General features: G+C 48.8%; 1 protein-coding gene across 13 annotated transcripts in view; it reads right to left on the reverse strand.

Annotated features, from left to right (window-relative positions):
• The window catches only part of LOC126536996 (uncharacterized), a 615,291-nt gene that overhangs the window by 50,905 nt on the left and 545,011 nt on the right, over positions 1 to 19,375 (reverse strand). For 7 of the 13 annotated variants that reach the window (XM_072287446.1, XM_072287447.1, XM_055073251.2 and 4 more), the window contains one exon: positions 7,340 to 7,409. The exons of the other annotated variants lie outside the window; for them this stretch is intronic. In XM_072287446.1, the coding sequence (XP_072143547.1) occupies positions 7,340 to 7,409 (70 nt within the window). The remainder of the gene's footprint in view (positions 1 to 7,339; positions 7,410 to 19,375) is intronic. 13 annotated transcript variants of the gene reach the window in all.

The following is a 19,375-nucleotide window of genomic DNA, read 5'->3' on the forward strand; positions in this document are numbered from 1 at the left end:
CTTCCTCGCGTAGGTGCGCTGGGCGACGGGTGGGCGTACTAGCGGCGGCGGCGGCGGACGACGGAATGGCGGCGTTACAGGGCTCTGGCGCGGTCGCGGAGGGGGATCTTGATGGCGGGCGACGGCGGCGTAGGTCATCGCTTGCAGCTGGGGTTGCGGCGATCGTGGTGGCGCCTGAGGAACTCCAAGAGATCGCTGGACTTCTTCTTTGACGGTTTCGGCTATTGAGGTCACTTGAGGTTGCGATGAAGGCAAGATCTTCTGAAGCTACTCTCGTACGACTGCCCTGATAGTCTCGCGCAGGTCGTCGGTGGCCAGTGATTTAACTCCGGCGTAGTTTGTTGACTTGGTGCGGCGGTGGAATTGCCGGTTCCGCATTTCCAGTGCCTTCTCGATGCTCGTCACCTCGCGAAGCAACTTGTTGACGGTCTTCGGTGGGCCTCTTACCCTTCCGGCGAAAAGTTCCTCCTTTACACCACGCATCAGTAGGCGGACTTTTTTCTCCTCCGACATTTCTGGGTCGGCGTGCCGGAAAAGACGGGCCATGTCCTCCGTGAAGATCGCGATCGTCTCATTTGGTAGCTGCGCTCTGGTTTCTAGTAGAGCTTGGGCTGGCTCTTTTCGCACGATGCTTGTAAATGTTTGCAAGAAGCCGCTTCGGAACAGGTCCCAGGTCGTTAAGGTGGCTTCTGGATTATCGAACCTGGTCCTGGCAGCTCCTTCCAATAAGAGATAGACATGTCGCAGCTTATCGTCGCTGTCCCAACTGTTAAACGTAGCGAGCCTCCCATACGTCTCCAGCCAGCTTTCCAGGTCCTCAAATGGGGAACCGCGGAACGTCGGTGGCTCCCTGGGCTGCTGCAGAACTATTGGGGCGACTGCAGCTGCCATTGGGGCTGTCTTCTTGGTCGTCTCTGGTAGAATTCCGTGTTCCGGGGGAGCTGCTGTAGCCGGCGGCTTGCTCGATGTTCCGGGACGACATTGGTGTTGTCTTTGCGATTCGGGCTTGGATTACGTCTTGTCGGGGGACGTCCAGTACATGAACGTAAAGCACCTCCACCAGATGTCACGTAGTAGTGACGGCGAAGAAGGCAGCAAAAAAAAAAAAAAAAAAAACTGTGATTATAGAAACTAGCCTTTATTGGGCGAACGTGTGCCCTCAAAAGCAGGCTACACTCAAAGACCAACGATAGCGGCAAACACACTCGGCGATCGTCGGAAATCTGATCAGCGGGTCAAGCGCGTCGGTTTTTGTATTTATACATCAGTCGTCGAATGTTCCCGAGTAATCGCTGGAACCCGCGTGCCTTCCACAAAGTTCTACACCATTCGCGTCGCGCATACAAGCAATCAGATTACGCAAGGTTCGGCGACAACAGACAGCGGATAGAAGCATCGATAACATTCCAGAAATTTCCGATACATGCAGACGCGTCCCGCGCTGTGCGATAACGTTTGTTAGGCGGCGAAACGTGGTCGCCCGATAAAGATAGGCAAGTACACGTATCAATATGAGCCTAATTATTCCAATGTTGGGTAATAACGACCCAATATCAAGCGCGTAGCAGAGGCCCGTCGCTTTGGCGCAGCTTCCGCTTCCACAGGAGAGAAAGCGCGCGGGTTCGGCAAAGCAGCGCGCCGGCGTGGCAGTTCTCCGGAAAAGCTTCACCCTTCCAGTATTCTAGGCCACCCCAGCACGGTTTGGTCCAATCAGGAACGCAGGCGCAAAATCTGACCTTAAATGAGCATAACCGTCTCGTTCGCACACCTGCAAGCACCCGGCGCCAACTTGTCGCGTCGGCAGACGGGGCGAACGGTCGAGCGCCCGAAGGAAGAGTGGGCGCTGCTAGTGCACACAACGGCTCGCATGACTTCCAACGGGCGCGTCTCGGCCACTCGTCGGCGCCTGCCGAAAGGCCTGACGTTCCCGGCTCATTGGCGCCGTCTGCACAGGTCTTCCCACGCCTGATTTTGAACGTCTCTGCGCATTGCGCTCGCGCTAACTGCTGCCACACAAGCGAAGCGTAACATTAGCTATGGTGGAAATTAATGTCCATGCTGAACAGTTTCTGCGAAAAATGTTTCTTAAGAACCTGTATCGGGATATTGGTTGAATAACCTAATCGCATCATCGCGCATCCTGTCATTTCTTTTTCGTTATTTCTATTCTTTACTCATACCAAGTGTACTACTCTTAATAGTTTCATGTATTAGTTCTACTACTGTTTTCGATTGTATCAATTACTTGATTGTCCTTCTTTTGTATCTATATGTGAGCCCTCCCTGCAACCATCTCTCGTGAGATCGGCGGTATTCCTAAAAGAATAAATAAACGCTACGCGACTTCCGTTCGTCTGCTTGAGCGCATTCAATCCACGCTCTTTTCGCTGCAGGAAAGCAAATATTTTTTCACCCTTGGCCCGCCTAACAACGAGGATTCAGCGGAAAAGCCATTCGCAGAATAAATGCCGAGAAAAAAAAGTGTTTGAACTACTGCAATGTGGTACGTGCAAGTTTCGCAGGGCTGGAGAAAGTGACCTGGCTTTAAATCACTTCCGACTAGCAGCAGACAGCCAGCACGACGCGACAAAAGAAAAAAAAAAACGAAGAAAAACAGATATTTTACCGAAATGCACTAAAATCAGTTGTTTTGGGCAGGTTAACAGCAATCTCTCTATGGTTTTCAAGTATTACACAATATAGTATACGATAACACATGCGCAAACAGCAGACCTTATTATTTATTGTCTCAACTCATGTAACTCTATGGAAGCTGCTCTACGCCTCCCGAGCGCGTAAAATGAGAGGTCGACTGTCAAGTGACGAGAGAAAGCCCGCAAGGCGTTTGGGATGAGGAGATATGTATCTACGTTTAGTTTTTTCAGTCCTGAAGAAACTATTTAATTGGAACATTTTGCAGATTTTATTTCACTTTGCTACCAAAGCAGCTTTGGGTGGAAATACCACAAAGATGGTGAACAGCCCAAAATACCTGTAATCCTAGAATTTGCACCAGTAGGCACGTCGAACTGAGAATAATAGAATCCGTTGGCTTTTGTGTTTGTGCTATCGTTCGAGACTATTCTTATGGTTCTGCCAAGCGCCATTATATTTGAAAAGCAGGCCTGCTAAGCTCGAGGACACGGGTGCGATTCCCGGCCGCGGCGGCCACATTTCGATGGGGGGGAGGAATGCCAGAACCCCAGGTGTTCAAAGTTAATCCGGAGTCCGACATTGCGGCGTGTCTCTTAATCATATCGTAGCTTTGGAAAGTAAAACACGGGAAATTATTATCTTAGAAGTTCGCTCAATCATGCTTGATGAATACACCATAAAGGCAATATTTCCTCCAAATAAGGTGCAAAAACATATTTCACAAAAAAATTGGGCCGAGCAGCCTGTGCCAGTTCGCCAAACGGATTTGTCATGTATATTCCTGAAGCAGCAAACACCAATAAATTGCTCAAGTCAGTTGAACGCGTAGCACGGGAAAAGGAATATGTAAATAACGGTACATACGTACTTTTTCGTATTCTGCAAACAGCTGTAAGCCTTAATTAGCTTTACTTTAAATTACCACCACTTAAAGTAAACACGTGAAGAACCGCCTAATCTTGAGAAGCAGTTAAAGAAGTGGTGCAGGTAGAATCTAAAGTGCAGTGTTAAGTCCTCGTGCTACTGCCGTGCGTTTCTGTGAAGAAATGCAAAAATTCGATATTGTACCATGAAACTACTCGTCATGAGCAAACCTGTTTTAGGGGACTAAAATCAAGGTACATGTTGTAGAAGTTATATATATAGCCAGCGCTTGCTACATGCCTGTTGCACCGCGGCAGGTATGGTATCATAACTGGATTCTTATACGCAATTTTCTTGCGGTTGTCGACCCGCGCATGAAAAACCCGCAATGGGCTGGTCTGCGCTCCTTCGGCTGGCACTGTAGCGTCGCCTTTGAGAAATGTATTGTTGTCTAAGAAATACGCTCTTTGAATAAATTTTCGCGAATGAAGACATTGAAAAAACATATTTGACGATCGCCATAAGTATATAAGCTGAGGGAACGAGAAAGAACAAACGAAAACACGTCAGAAGGCGCCCGGACACCGTCCGAACTGCAGCAGACGACAGGCAGGCGTCCGTGCCCTGACGTCACTCGAGCAGCGCTTGCAGCGCCCCTGTGATTCGTTCTCGGGGCTAATAGAAGCGGTTCTATTCATGAAAAAGGACCTGACAGGGTCCTGGAATTTGACTCCGAGGCCTATCATGGCCATGGCCTGCAGTATGTATCGATGTAACACTGTGTAGAACGCTTTATAGAGATCCAGGGCGATAAACGCTCTCACGTCCCGAGTGCCGCTATCAAAGATTTCCTTCATCAGCATTAGCATAACCTCCTGCGTCCCCCATATTATGTGGAAACCACCCATATTATGGAAGGGGTTCCTGCGCTCTAGGTACCCCGAAACCATGTTCAAAATCGAGTGCTCCGCTACCTTGCCTATGCACGAGGTTAGCGATATCGGTCTCATGTTGTCCAAATCAAGGGGTTTTCCAGGTTTAGCGACGAGTATCACCGTAGCCGCCCTCCATCCATCGCGCATCTGTCCTGCCTGCCATATCCTGTTGGCCTCCTTAGCAGCTCCACTGCCTTATCGTCCAGGCTTCGTAATAGCCTGTTAGAAACTTTATCCGGACCTGGTGCCGATCTGCTGTTTAAATTGTAGAGCACCGCCCTGATCTCCGTTTCTGTGAAGGGCGCGTCCCGCTCCTCCACCCTCACGCCCTCGATCTACGGATAACACTCTTCCTGCGTCAACCCAACGGGGAGGTATCTATTCGCGACAACAATCAAAACCGACTGTTGAGTACCTCCATCCTGTTTGTGCCTGTGTATGACTTTACTAAGTGCTTGCCTTTGATTCCCCTTAGTCTGCGCGTCACCCAGGAGATGCTTGAGGAGGTTCTACTTCCCTCGTGAGCGCATAGACCTGTCTACTCCTGCGCAGACTTCGTCCCATTGTAGCCTACTGAGCTCCACTCAATATCTCTCGATACCTCTATTAAGCTCCGCAACCTTTTTCCTCAGCCTGCAGCTCAGCCGTTGTGCTTTCCACCTCACCAGAATCAAGGATTTGGCCTCCAACCTCGGCTTCGTTTGTACTACGTTAGTAGCTTTCTGTACGTCCGCCGTGAGCGATTCGATAGCCTCGCCAAACGAGGAAAATGTGCTCGTTCGCTCCTTCTTAAGTTTCCTGAACTCCTCCCAGTCCGTGACTCGAAATAAATACCCTGGCCGGTCGGGCGTCCGCCCTTAAGGTTACCGTCGCTATGAAGTGCTCACTAACCAGGTTCTCCAGCTTATTGACCCACGTGACGTTGATACTACCTGCGTTCCTTACACATGCCAAATCAGGCGTTGCGTCTCACGCAACCGATGTGCCTAGCCTAGTGGGGAACCCTGGGTCCGTGATTACCGTAAACACGAGATCATCCAAGATCCTTGCCAGGTTTTCTCCTTTCACCGTCTGTCTGACGTAGCGTCATAGACATTAAGCACAAAGCCCCCCGTGCGGTATAACCTCCACGAAAAAGGCCTCCATCTTACCCCTTCGAGATTGGATTGTATGCTCGATAAACGTGGCTAATCCTCCGCCTCCCTCGTTCTTGACCGACAGAGTTCTGAAGCCAGATAGGGCAGGGAAGTCACCTAGTGTCTCCTGTAATAACAATATCTGCGACTTTTCCATAAGTTTCGCCAAAAACTGCCGTAGCGAAGCCTTGCGCCTTTGAAAACTAGCGCAGTTCTACTGCCAGATTACCAGCTCTTTGTGACCGCTCGCCATGATGCTACATTACTATGCTTTGCTCCGCGCCCGGAGCATCCTCCGAGTGATTCGCTGCCTTGCTTTGCACTCGCACCTTGGCTTTGGCATTGATCGCCCCCTTTTGCTCTGGTACCGTTACTTCTTGCACCAAAAGCTTAACGCTTTCCTCAGTTTCTCTACTTATCCCGAGTAGTTCCTCCAACATCTTTGCTGAGCCTCTCCCTCAGACGTTTCCGAGTCGCTCTCCTCCTTAGGAAGGGGGGCCTTACGCTTTGCCTAAGTGAGTCCTACGCGGGGTATATGTTCGACTACCTCTGGCGTCTGGTTGCTCGCCTCTATTTCACCGGGCTTGGGGTTTGCCTTGGCGGATTGAGTGGGCGTACCTCCTCTCTAAGCTCCTTAACTTCCCTTGATCACAAGAAGCCAACAAACACTGACACCAAGGAAACATAGGGGAAATTACTTGTGCTTAAGAAATGAAATATAGAAACGATAAATTGATAGAAATGAAAGTGGATGAAAAAAACAACTTGCCGCAGGCGGGGAACGATCCCACATCCTTCGCATTTCGCGTGCAATGGTCTACCAATTGAGCTACCGCGGCGCCTTTTCCCCATCCACTTTCTTGGGTATTTATGCTTCCCAGTAGAACCCTGGGAATGCTAGCCAGTGCCACCACTCACAAACCTTGGCGGCGGATGTGGATAATCCTTTCTGCCGCAAGCGTCACGCCAACGTCACGTTCGCGTGAAGCCTGCGGCAGACTGGATTCACATTTATACCGACTCCAGCAAAGCCATTCGCAACATACAACGCCGACTGCTTAAACACACCTTCATGCCATTCTAATAAAATCCTGCAACCGCCACCCGAACATTGCAATCGCCCTGTGTTGGGTACCTGGTCGTGCTGGGATCGAAGGAAATGACATGTTTCATGAACGTGCCCGCGAAATTTATCTCCGGGCGCCCTCAATTCCCTGGCCAAATCCAACGACTGTGGATGACGCCGCCACGCGTACAAACAGCAAATAGCTGAACACTACAGGGACGTCAGGGAAAACGCACTATTTTACCCCAACTTCACCCTTCCCTCAACACGGAACAAGCTCACGTCGTTCGCAAAGTTCAAGTTAACACTCTCCTCACCCCACTAATGCTCTACCACTTCGGATGGCGTAGCACAGCTTACTGCCCCAACTGTTCAAAGGGCAGATACAGAACAGATTCTGTACTCATGTAACATTTCCATTACCTTTCCTTATTTTGCTTAGCCTCCCCCTCCTTCCTATGGAGTGCTTGGCTTCACTCGGGCACGGCGGATCAACAACGGGCCTTAGCGGAGCAAGCGCTCTTCTTTACTGGGCCTCAGCACTGGCATTAAAGTTTTTTTTTCCTTCCTTCATTCGGTAACTTCAGACTTGCTGGGCTGCATTGCATTACTGCCCCGTATATTCTACTATTTGAACTGATAGCCAACGTGCTAAGAAAGAAGTGTTCTACACGGCAGCTTACCTTCGCCATGCTGACTGAATGATGAATGCCGCGGCTCCTTTGTTTGGTCTGATGTCCACATGAGCAGATTCTGCGAGGAGGGTTATCATTCAATTTTTGTTGAGCTGAGCATAGAGTGAGTCGCTTTTTTATGCAGGAAATAAGCATTACTTTGTTACCGATTAGATGGTCCAGTTTAAGAGGAACTACCTCAGGAGCTCCTATATAGATACATAGAAAGGTAGAAATCGGTTTTCTCCGCAACCACTAGACCGATTTTGATTCGGTTTGTTGTCTTAAAAACATTAATATCTATCAACTGTAAGAAGTGAATTTTTTCACTTAAGCCATAAATTTTTAGAATCGTTTTTGAAGATCGCGCTTTTACAAAGAAGTCGCAGTTTTGCCCGAGAGGCGAAGGAACGATTGCGATAGCAAATTGGTGGACAGCTATACGAAGTAAGCATTGTAGTTTAATCGGCTGCATAAACTTGCCAACATAGGCATACTAACTAAATTAACAAGCATGGTGTGACGCGCGCACAAGAAAACGAATATACCTCGCTCGATGACCGCGTAAACTCGCTGACGAAACATTGCAGTGAGGAAGCGCGGCGGCAGCAGCGAGCGAATTAAATTTCGTGCAGCCGCTCGCATCAACGCGAACTAAGCCGCGAAAACCGAGCGTGCGGCGGTCTCTGTCCCCGTCGCTGATGGCTTTAAAAATACAGGGGCCCGGGCGGGCGCGCGCAGCTTAGAACGCGCCCTCTCCCCCCTACCCTACTCCCGAAGCCTTGCGCGCGAAGGAGGACGGCGCGCTGCCTCCCCGCTTTCCTCTCGCGTGCGCGATGGAGCCGCGTCGCCGGCTCACCCTCACACTCTTTCGCTCGCACATACACCATACGGCGCGCGGCGATGATTTTATCGCCCTGGGACTTTATACGGAACCTCACGGCGACACCGACGGCAGGAATGTGCATGGAGTGTCCACATAATTGCTATCGCAATAAAAACACAAGACTCAGGAATGCTTGTTGCAGGGACCACGAAGCTCAAAGTAAGCGAATAGGTTACTTAGGACACTCTATCGGAATACCTCCGAAGTATACTGGTGACGTGGAAAATGACGGCGGCATAAATTATCCTCGACAGAATTTGGAAGACGACATGACAGCCTAGCAACAACGACGACGGCAGCACGATGAAGACCGCATTACGATAGCGTGACAATGGCTTGACAACGCACGTCGAATGTATTGTGAAAGAACTGGTAAGCAACGGCCGCAAACGTACACCGAACTTCATGCACACCTCTGTGAAAAATGTGAGCGAGTATCTGCAGGAACAGTAGTGGCGCAGGAAAGCGAAAGCTCGTCTCGAACCGCAGCGGCGGAGTCCACGGAGTCACCACGGCTAAAGATGCACTTCACATTCGCTTCCAAAAGTTACTTTTGCAGCCAGATAGAACAAGCGGTAACCCGTTGATCTTGAGTCATGTGACATCGCAGCAAGCACAGACGGAACCCGTTTTCTCGCACTAATTCGCAATGTTTTATTTATTTATTTATTTATTTATTTATTTATTTTACCCTCAGGGCCGAAGCATTACAGAGGGGAGTGGGTATAGAATAAACACAGTGCATAGTAACATAATAAGAAAATGATAATGAACATAAAAAAGATAATATCACAAAGCATGCTAAGGTATGGTAAATCCTAATTATACAATGTTAGCTAAGGCATGTTTAAATCTGGTATTATCATTAATGGAAACAATGTCGGAAGAAAGGTGATTCCAATCTTGTGAAGTTCGAGGTAAAAAGGAGTAAAGAAAGGTTTTAGTATGACATGGCTCGATACCAACCTTAAAGCGATGGTCAACACGGTTAGATATATAATGTGGCTGAAGAATGAATTCGTCACGGAGGGTAGGGTGATAGTAAAGCCGATGGAAAAAGTTCAAGCGAAAATTTAGCCCTTGTCCAAAAAACTAAAAGCAGAAACCGATGTACGTGCGGCTGCTGTTCGTCGAATTATCGAAGGTCCTCCGCCGCCGACAGAAAGGATGCCAGAAACAAGCCGACGACGTGGCGACGACACGAAGCCACCCAGACAGAGCGTGTAAGCCAAGACCATACCGCCCCCAGAATACCTAACAACGCGACGTAAGAGCAGAGGAACAATGGGACGCAACAATGATCCGACGCCGCGACATTACTGCTATGCAAGACCACCAACTGCCGACCTCGATGTGCTTCTCGACGGCCACAATGTCAACGCTTTATTGGACACAAGATCCGACTACTCCGTAATCAGCGGATCATTCGCCACTACGGATTGCTAGGGACGGCCTTAAATTCCCAACAGCTGGAGGTCACTTAAGAACGCCGATCAGGGTCTGCGCAGCAAGAGTTATAGTTAACCCTGTAACTTACCCTGTAACCTTCATTACCCTGCCACACTTCTCGCAGGACGTTACTCTCGGCATGAACTTCCACATCTAACACGCACAGCCACCGACTTAAGGTGCAAGTAGATAGCACTGTCCACGAACCAAGCGATATCAGTCGATAGGACTTTCAGTCACTGTGCCTTGAATGTAAGTGAACATTAATTCAGCATCCCTGCCTCGCGCCAGCAGCATGACTTCCGCCGGCGCAGAGTCAGCTGCAGATATGAAAGCCATCCTCGAGACGGACCAAAATCTGCTGCGCGACCGTGAAATGTGCGATTCAAGTGGAACTGCTCGATTACGTGCAGCGATAGAGAGAAGTCATTGGGGAGAGGCAGGGAGGTTTTAACCAAGCCGAGCAAGGTAGGCTACCCTGCACTGGGGACGGAGGAAAGAAAATTGAAACAAGAGAATGACGAAAGAAGTTTACAGTTTGCACGGTTACACACGAAAGCGTTCATCGCTGAGTCAGTCACAGGGGGTTATACAGGCTGGCGCATCTCAAGAAACGCACCGGCACCTTTGTGGCCTTGCACATAGCAGACGCGTGAGGCGACGGGCCATAGATCTACTCTGTAAAAGGCCGGTCGTCTATGTGCCCCAAAGCTGTCCGAAGAGCCCTCCTCTCATCTTCGTATGTGGGACAGTCACATAGGAGATGTTTGCTTCTTCGACACCACATGTGCCGCAATTGGGACTGCCCGTCACTTCAATTAGATGAGTAGGCGTTAAGAAAGAAACTCCTACTCACAAGCGGCACAGTAGCGTTTTCTCCCGTCGGTTATAACCAGGTAAGCGTTGTAATGTCATATGCGGGTCCGTGGCGTATACGTGCCGGTTGGTGAACTGCGGTGTGTGCCATTTCCTTAGTATAATAATGTGGGCCAGAGCGCTGAGGTGCCACGCTGCATCCGTTCTCGACAATGGTATCGAGGTGCTTTCACATTCACCATGTAACTAACGGGCAGCTTTGTCGGCAATTTCCTTAGCAGCAATGTTGCAGTGCCCCGGTAGCCACTGAAATGCAATGTCGTGTCCTCTGTCCACTGCTTGATGGTAGTGTAATCGCATCTCTGCTACCAATTGTTCATGTGAGCTGCGGCGCAGCGCTGATAGGGGCGATTGCAGGGGTGGCTTTAAGTCAAAGAATTAGTCCATCGATTTTGAGACTTGCAGCACATAGAGCACTGCGCTACGGAGAGAGGAAAGTTGGGACCCTGACGACGTTGTGACGTGGTTGATCCCGAATTTGCAGGTTGGCATCGACGGAATGACTACCGCACCAATAGAACTGGTTAGACTCGAAGAGCCACCTATTAGTGTGAACTTGATTGGAGTATGCGGCTTGATTTAGCGCACAAGTTGGCAAGTCGCACTTGTTTCCAATTCATGGAATGGAAAGCCTCACTTCTGGCTGCCGGAGACACCACAAAGGACAAGGTGACCTTGCTACAGGCGTGAAATCGGAAATCGGATGGAAGAGAGAATCCGTAGGTGGCTACAATGCCGGAAAAGTTCCCTTTGGTCTACTTTCCGAGAGAGAAGCAAGGCGTTCAGACTGGAGTCGGGAGAGGTGAAGATTATTTCTAAAGGTGTCTGTGGCGATATACGTACTGATGAGATTTTCCCTGGCGATGGCATTTGTTGCGGCTGTTGAAGCACAACGCAGTAGACCCAGGCAGCTTCTAAGTGATTGAGCTGGCATGCTCTCAAACAATCTGCGATGTGTGCTTGAGCACTCCAGGTGCTTGGCAGTACCGGAGGGTTGTAACGCAATGAAATCATGAAGAGCGCTTTGTACACTTGAAGCACAGAACACGTACACTGACAGTCCCCATGCTTTTCCAGTGATAGCTGTGAAAAAGTGACTGATCGAGAGGAGCCTCTTCTTTAGCTAGGATACATGGGGGCTCCAGGAGAGGTCGCCGTGAACAATGATCCCAAAAATCGATGAGTTCTCTTGTACAAGATAGGCTGGCCATTAAAAACATCGGGTATCCGGTCACCGATTTTGCCGTGAAGGCGACTCATGCGTATTTTTCTGTTCAAACTCCGAGGCCTTGACTCTGAAGATAAGTAGACATCATCGTTGCAGTCTTTTGCAACCTTGCGCGAACCTGCGGGCGAGTTACTCCTGAAGCCCAGATGCAGATGTCATCTGCGTAAATTGACAGACTGACCGACTGTGACAGGCATTCCGCCAGCCCAATTAGAGCCAGGTTGAACAAAACCGGGCTCAAAACGAAACCTTGTGAAACTCCTTTGGGTCAGGTAGCTCCCAATCCACCGAAAAGTGCGGCTTCCGATTGCAGCAGCCACGAGCGCGTGAAGAATGGCTTCGTGAGAAGCATTGTAATAACCGCCCCTAACATGGAAAAATAGCGCTACAGAGAGGCCTTTGGATGGTATCTGTGGGCTCCCTGAACCTAACTTTATTCGTCTGGCACAGGTCGCACGATCGGATGTAGGTTCTGGTATCATCCTTCATACCTGGCCACGTAAATCTCGTGAGAAGCTTAATGTACGTACGCGAGAAGCCATCATCCCCACCGGATCCTGGGGTGTCATGGTAGAGGTGCAGTTTTTTGGAAACAATTGTGGCTGGAACATGGTATTTGCCATCGATAAAGTTCATTCCTTCGGTGCCCTCCCAAAGCTTCGTGTGATTAATTTCTTGAGGGCAGTCAAACGTGTTCGGTAGCAGCAACCTGGAGAGTGCATCGGCGTCGGTGAGTAGAAGACCGGGGCCATGGGAAATGACGAAATCAAACTGTGGGAGATAATTTACCCATCTAGCGATGCGTTCTCTTGGTTGCGTCATGCAAGAAGGTGAGTCAGTGCCTGGTGTTAGGAATGGCCGGACGGGGTGGCAACGTGCCAGCTTTCAGCCCGCTGCACGTGTTCCAATCCAACCAGAAGGGGTGCACTTCAGATAACTGCGGATGACCGGCAGCCACATGGCGCGCGGTCAGCTCAGGAATGTGGTACTCGGCAGCGCCACCCTTGACGGAGCAGAGTTCTACGAAGCCCGCTGACGTCGGCTCCGGACCTTTACACCTGTGTGTGTGTGTGCGGCACGCGTATGACAGCCCTCATCCTCCAAAAGGGCGGGTCATCTACGGTGACGTCGAACGATGACTGGACGAACGTTTCCGTCCACTGGGAATCCGTCCACTGGGAATAAAGGGGGGACCAAGGGCTTATAAGCAGCGATTGTCGGCTGCTAGAGCGTGCTCGTCGTCGGGAGCTGAGTGCTCGTTGTCATGCTAGAAATGTACTAGTGAGCTGTGTGCTCGTAAGCTGTTTGCTGTAGGTTAGTCTTGCGGGCTCCATATGGGAGTCACGTTAGACTGTCGATGTATGTCTTGCCTAAAATGTTAATATGTAAATAAATCCTGTTCTCCGAGTTCCTCTCTACGACCTTCAACTCCTTAAAATGGTGGCAGCGGCGAGATCGTCCGAGGAATCTAATAACTGGTGGCAGCGGTGCGATCGGCCTACGGCTCCTAAATCGGCCTACGACTCGGAGACAGCAACGGCAGCTGACGGACGTTGGCACATGGTGACCGACCGGTATCCTGATCAAGTTGAAGGCGACGTGAGATTGACCACCTCTTGCAACTGACTGGGTACGGCGGAGAAGGACTGGTGATAAGGTGCTGCTTCAGTGGGTAAGCGCTTGGTTTTGGCTGTAAGATTTACCAGGCTTCAATTTCTCTGTGTTATTGATTTGATTCGCTGGGGATCTTTTACTTGTATTTTGATTTGCGTGGGTATCGCAACAAGTATTGTGTGACAGCAGAGCCAAAGCTTAAAGTAGCGACCATGGTCCTAATGTGTTTGACGAGGGCTGACCTGTTGTGGTTGTGTGAGGAGATGGAGGTAAACGTAGAGGAGGACTTGACGGAATCAGAAATTAGTAAGACAATTCTAGAAAGTAACAATAATTCGAAATTCATAGAACAAATGAGTAAACAAATTCTAAACAAAAAACGGGGACAGGAAGCAATTAGGCATGAACAGGAAGAACTTAAGAAAGAACAGGAAAAAGCTAGGCAGGAACTGAAAATAATTTCTCAGGAAGAAGGCCTAACAGAAGTAACGAGGCAGTACATTGATGCATTGAACGAAGAGATTCAAGGTTTAGAGAAGGCAATCCAACTAAGTCAACAGCGGCTGCAGAAATCTGTAGGCTGGACGCAGCAAAAGTGGCAGGAAGTAGACAGCAGATTTCAGTCGAAAGCCGAGAGAAGTAGCAGTACCTGCGAGACTAGCAGCACGTTCACAGGTGAACTCGAAGTGATGGCAGCTAACGATGCTTTAGTGGCAACAGAGGCCGTTAAAGGCCAGAGTGAGAGCGACGAGGTGCTGTGCCAACGGATGACTGTCGAGACAGCTAGGCCAGCTGCGAACAAATTGGCACAGTTACCGCGCGTGTGCGTCGCATCTCATGGTGGCGAGGTCGTTAGCGAGGTAGCGAACGTATCCAGCTTTTCTGGACACAAGGGTTTAGTTCGCGTGAGTGCCACCACGTGGCGTACTGACCTTCAACTTTTCAAACTTCCCGCGGTGACGCGTGATGATGTCAACCAAACAAAATAAAAAAAAAAGCTATCCCTGCGCATTGAACTTCGCCACAATGCTTGTCCCGCCGGCGTTATCAGTGTTCTTGATAAAGTGTATTCGCTCGTCGCCTGGAAATTACTCGTCATGCTAAGAACGTTTAGTCGCGAGGAGCAATGGTTGATTCTAGGCTTTTGATGCGGTTCTTTTTTTCTTCTTGTTTTTTTTATTTTGCTTTTCTTTTTCTTTATTTTTCATTCTACGGAGTAAAGAAGCTAGCCTAACCGTCAGAAGCACTTGGGACAGCCTTTCTTCTGTCGGCACACATTGTTAAAGTCCGAACATCGCACAGAATCTACTAGAGACGTCGTCGTGGACGGATTTTGATTTTCCCCTATCGAATTCGTTCAGGCGCACACAATTATTTCACAAACGACTTTTCAATGCGCACTCATGGGCTACCGCCGCAGCTGCAAATCTAGATGTGCTTAAGTATTAAGACATATACATGGATATGTTGGTTTTTACCTTGACACAAAAGTCACGGCACAAGAGTTGAGCAAACTGTCCCTGTGTCGTGGCAGGGTCAAGTTGGTATTCCATGCTAAAGTGACTAGCGCAATAGTGGACACAGGACACTAAAGAGGCGACAAGGATAAGCGCAAACTTCCAACTGGGCGCTTGTCCTTGTAGCGTCTTTAGTGTCCCCTGCCGCTTGCGCTAGTCACTTCAGTCTGTGTCGTCGTCCGTTAGCATGCTATGGCCGAAGCTGCTCCAAATATTACGTCACATTTACTGGCCACCAGGCAAGGTACACCCTTGGGTACGACATATACAGTACTTGCAGTTAGTATTAAAGTCGTCTCCTATGGCGGTTATCCATGTGCGTGAAGCAAGAACGCTATTTAAAGTTATTGTGCAGTAATTTATGCGGGATTTGTATATTCTCCACATTCTCTACCATGCTGCCGTTCCGCCTTTATTATATAGCCGCAATGTAGACTAGCAGCTATCGAACGCCATAAAGGCTATCCACATCCTCAAAGACCTCGCGCACAGCTCCTGACACTTAATTATATTCAACAGTTGTGCGTCTGTCCAGGACATCCTTAACGAATGTGACATAACCCATTATGAGGTTTTACTTGCCAAAACCACGATTTCATTTTGAGGCAGGCACGCCGTAGTGGAGGATTCGGGAATAATTTAGACCACGAGATTTTTTAACGTGCGCCTAACCCTATGTACGCGGGTTTTCGCATTTCACACCCATTTAAATACGGCTGCCGTGGCTGGGATTTGATCCCGAGACCTCGTGATTAGCAGCCGAACCCAATAAAAGCTAAGCAACTACGGAGGGGAAGGAATGTTGGCAGTAGGAGGAAGGTGACAGCCGGCACATGAGACAATTTGTTCCCATCCTAACTGCGCGAGAATCGGTACCATCTGTCGGAGAATGACACCATAGAATGCACTGTGTTCAATGTGATGGAGTCCGCATCCTATATTTCAGACTCGAATCATACTGTAACTATACTGACGACTAGGCATCTCGCTAATACGTGCAGTCGCTTGACAGCTGCCGAGCGCTGGCGTCGGCCACAGGACCTACTTGACCTTTGTTCACCACTTGCCGACATTCTCGCCTTATTTCGCACCATTGCGTTTCAGGTGAACTGCTTCAACAGCCAATTTATTTGTGCCATAATTTCGCCACACTGTCAACGTTATGGTTTCTTATTTTTAAGTCATCTTTTATATTTAGGCTAATGCTGTTATGAAATTTGCAACGGTTTCACCTTTCCCAAAATGCCCGCCTTTTTTTTAGGATACTTAATAGACGTGGAAACCATTGCGTGGCCCCCTGACGAAGCTGCTCAAAAAGTCATCTTATATCCCTGAGGTCTTGTGCAAGCTTCTGCCTTCTTGCCGTTCATCAACCTCCTGATTTCCCTGTCAAGTGTATCCCATTTTCACGACTCCAATCCCACGGAAGTTGGCAATGATATAATGTGCATGGGATTCAAGCCATTTAAATAAATTCTACTGTAGATACGACAGCCGCTTTTGCTCACTGTTTTGCTCACGGCGAGAGCATAGTGTATTTCCTCTGAATGTGCTTTCGGCTTTAGGTGTGACCTTGGACGCACGCTTATTCTGTTACGTTGACGGCGATCGTTGTCGTCAGGCTGCCGCCTCATTCTGAAAAAACAAACCACCAGGATTCGAGCCCATCTCCCAAATGCACCATCTTGCATTTGGGAGATGGGCACGCTAACCATTACGCTACCACCTGCCTCCACCAATTTCTGTTTATCTGCCTTCCCATTTCACGTTTTTGCCTCAGACGCAGGCAGAACGGATGCACAACGAAAAAAAAAGTAAAGATTGCTTGATCCGCCAGCTGACACATGACCTTAACTTTGACAGGTTATTGTCATTGGAGCGCATGTAGGCTTGCGGATGCGTGCAGATTGTGGGTCACCTTAGCTTTATTGTAAATTTGCTTTCACCGGCTCTTTTCAGCTAGAACTGAAATGCCGGACAACAATGAGACCTACCGGTGAATATTTTTTCTTGTGTTCTATCATCATCACAATCAGCCTGGTTATGCCCACTGCAGGGCAAAGGCCTCTCCCATACTTGTCCAATTACCCCGGTCATGTACTAATTGTAGCCATGTTGTCCCTACAAACTTCTTAATCTCGTCCGCCCACCTAACTCTCTGCCGCCCTCTGCTACGCTTCCCTTCCATTGGAATCTATTTCGCAACTCTTAATGACCATCGGTTATCTTCCCTCCTCATTACGTGTCCTGCCCATGCCCATTTCTTTTTCTTGATTTCAACTAAGATATCATTAACTCGCGTTTGTTCCCTCACCCAATCTGCTCTTTTGTTGTCCCTTAACGTTACACCCATCATTCTTCTCTCAATAGCTCGTTGCGTCGTCCTCAATTTAAGTAGAACCCTTTTCGTAAGCCTCCAGGTTTCTGCCCCGTACGTGAGTACTGGTAAGACACAGCTGTTATAAACTTTTCTCTTGAGGGATAATGGCAACCTGCTGTTCATGATCTGAGAATGCCTGCCAAACGCACCCCAGCCCATTCTTATTCTTCTGATTATTTCAGTCTCATGATCCGGATCCGCCGTCACTACCTGTCCTAAGTAGATGTATTCCCTTACCACTTCCAGTGCCTCACTACCTATTGTAAACTGCTGTTCTCTTCTGAGACTGTTAAAGATTACTTTACTTTTCTGCAGATTAATCTTTAGACTCACCCTTAGGCTTTGCCTCTCCAGGTCAGTGAGCATGCATTGTACCTTTTCTAGGTTAAAACCAAACACTCTCATTTACACAAATAGTGATTTTTTTAAGAAATGGCACACGGATACTATATTTCGAGGTCATGTCGCTGTGTCAATACGGGGCCCGGACCACGTATCGACGAAAGCGCATTACAGTGCCGATGCACGCGGCAGGTTACTGAATGAAGAAAACAGAAAACGACTGTGTTTCAGTTTTCGCAACATATTGTACACAGAACACAAGGCACCCACCACCATGACATTTTATTTTTGACAACAGCGACACACAGTGGCGGACTGATATACTTCCTTAAGGGGTTTGATTTTATTTTTCCATCGCAGAACCGCAAGCGCAGGTTGCGTCGCGCGTATACCACAGCCACGTACTGTGGCCGCGCTCCTTTTTCTCTAACAATGTGGCCCCCGGCGGCTTCACGCGCTCCCGTAGGTGGCGGATTGGACTGTCACTCCAGAAGTTTAAATAGATAACCTCTTTGCATAGAAACGACGGCATGATTGTTAACCTATTGTTGGCTTGGATATGTCTGGCACGATGCCCAAGACCCTGTCTTCAAACGCGTTCTTATGTTTGCGTTCGCGTCTCTGTCTTGAAGGTACGCGCACCCTAACTTGCTGCAGTGGTGCTTGCGTTGAGCGTATGTAAGGCGAAAAACGCGGTTCTAAAATGTCTGTTCACTAACTTGTGCAGTAAACCCATGTTTACAGTATTCGCGCAGTAGAGTAGTAGTATAATAAGAGTCACGAGTATGGCATCCGTAACCGCAAGCGTCATGTTATAGTCGTAACTTGTCGGGAAAGCGTAGTTGTAATCCACAGACCCTGCCACTCAGGAATACGTGGCTAGGCATGGCTGATGAATAAGTAATTGCGAAGATTGGTTTTCAGTAAAGGTTTGTTACCAAGAACGGCGGGAGCTTATACTGCCGCAAAGGACGGATGCTGGGCGGTGACTCCAATCATTTACTCGGCACATCACACATCTACACTGGAATTCAACTGGTTTCACCAACTCTTGCTTATATTCTCTCGCCCCTAAGCTGCGACTTCGCCTGCAACCCGGCCTCAGCTTTTCCCTTTTATCCCCCGCTTCTTTCCCAATCTGCTAAGACGTGCTTCCACTGATGCTTGCTCCTCCTTTTTCTCAATAAATGAAGGCATTCATTCATGCATTCCTAAGTTACTGCAGAAAATAGCGTGTCTTTATCTCCTTAACCACCCTGTCCCTCACCTGGACTCTCCCATCGCAAAACAGTTTCTGTGTTGCAAATGCCTGGGCGTCACATATAAAATTTTCCAGGAATGGCCAGTAGCACGGCGGGCAATTTTAGGCGGGTGACGAGACAGTATATAGAACACCTTCTCTGCCATACTATTAGCCGCTACGACGAAGTACGAAGTGAAAGAAACCTAGCTGGGCTGGTCGCGGGCAGCTCTTTTTGTATTCGTGATGCGTCGATTTGAAATATATATATTTCTTATCTAAGCCTAAATGACAGCGATATAGGCGAGGTGAGTTACGGTAGCTCGCTGGCCTGGACTAACGAGGCTCTTCACGTAGCACTTTCGTCTTATGTGTGTTTGGGAACGGGAATGAAAGACAGGAGGGTAACACGCTTTCCTGAAATGAAACATTCGGAATAACCCTTTGTTTGGAGGTTGGACATATGTCGAGGGTCCCCGATATGAACCACCTGCAAGTCTGTATAACCTTGCA

This window comes from Dermacentor andersoni, chromosome 3, assembly GCF_023375885.2.
Source record: "Dermacentor andersoni chromosome 3, qqDerAnde1_hic_scaffold, whole genome shotgun sequence".
NCBI classification, from domain to species: domain Eukaryota; kingdom Metazoa; phylum Arthropoda; class Arachnida; order Ixodida; family Ixodidae; genus Dermacentor; species Dermacentor andersoni.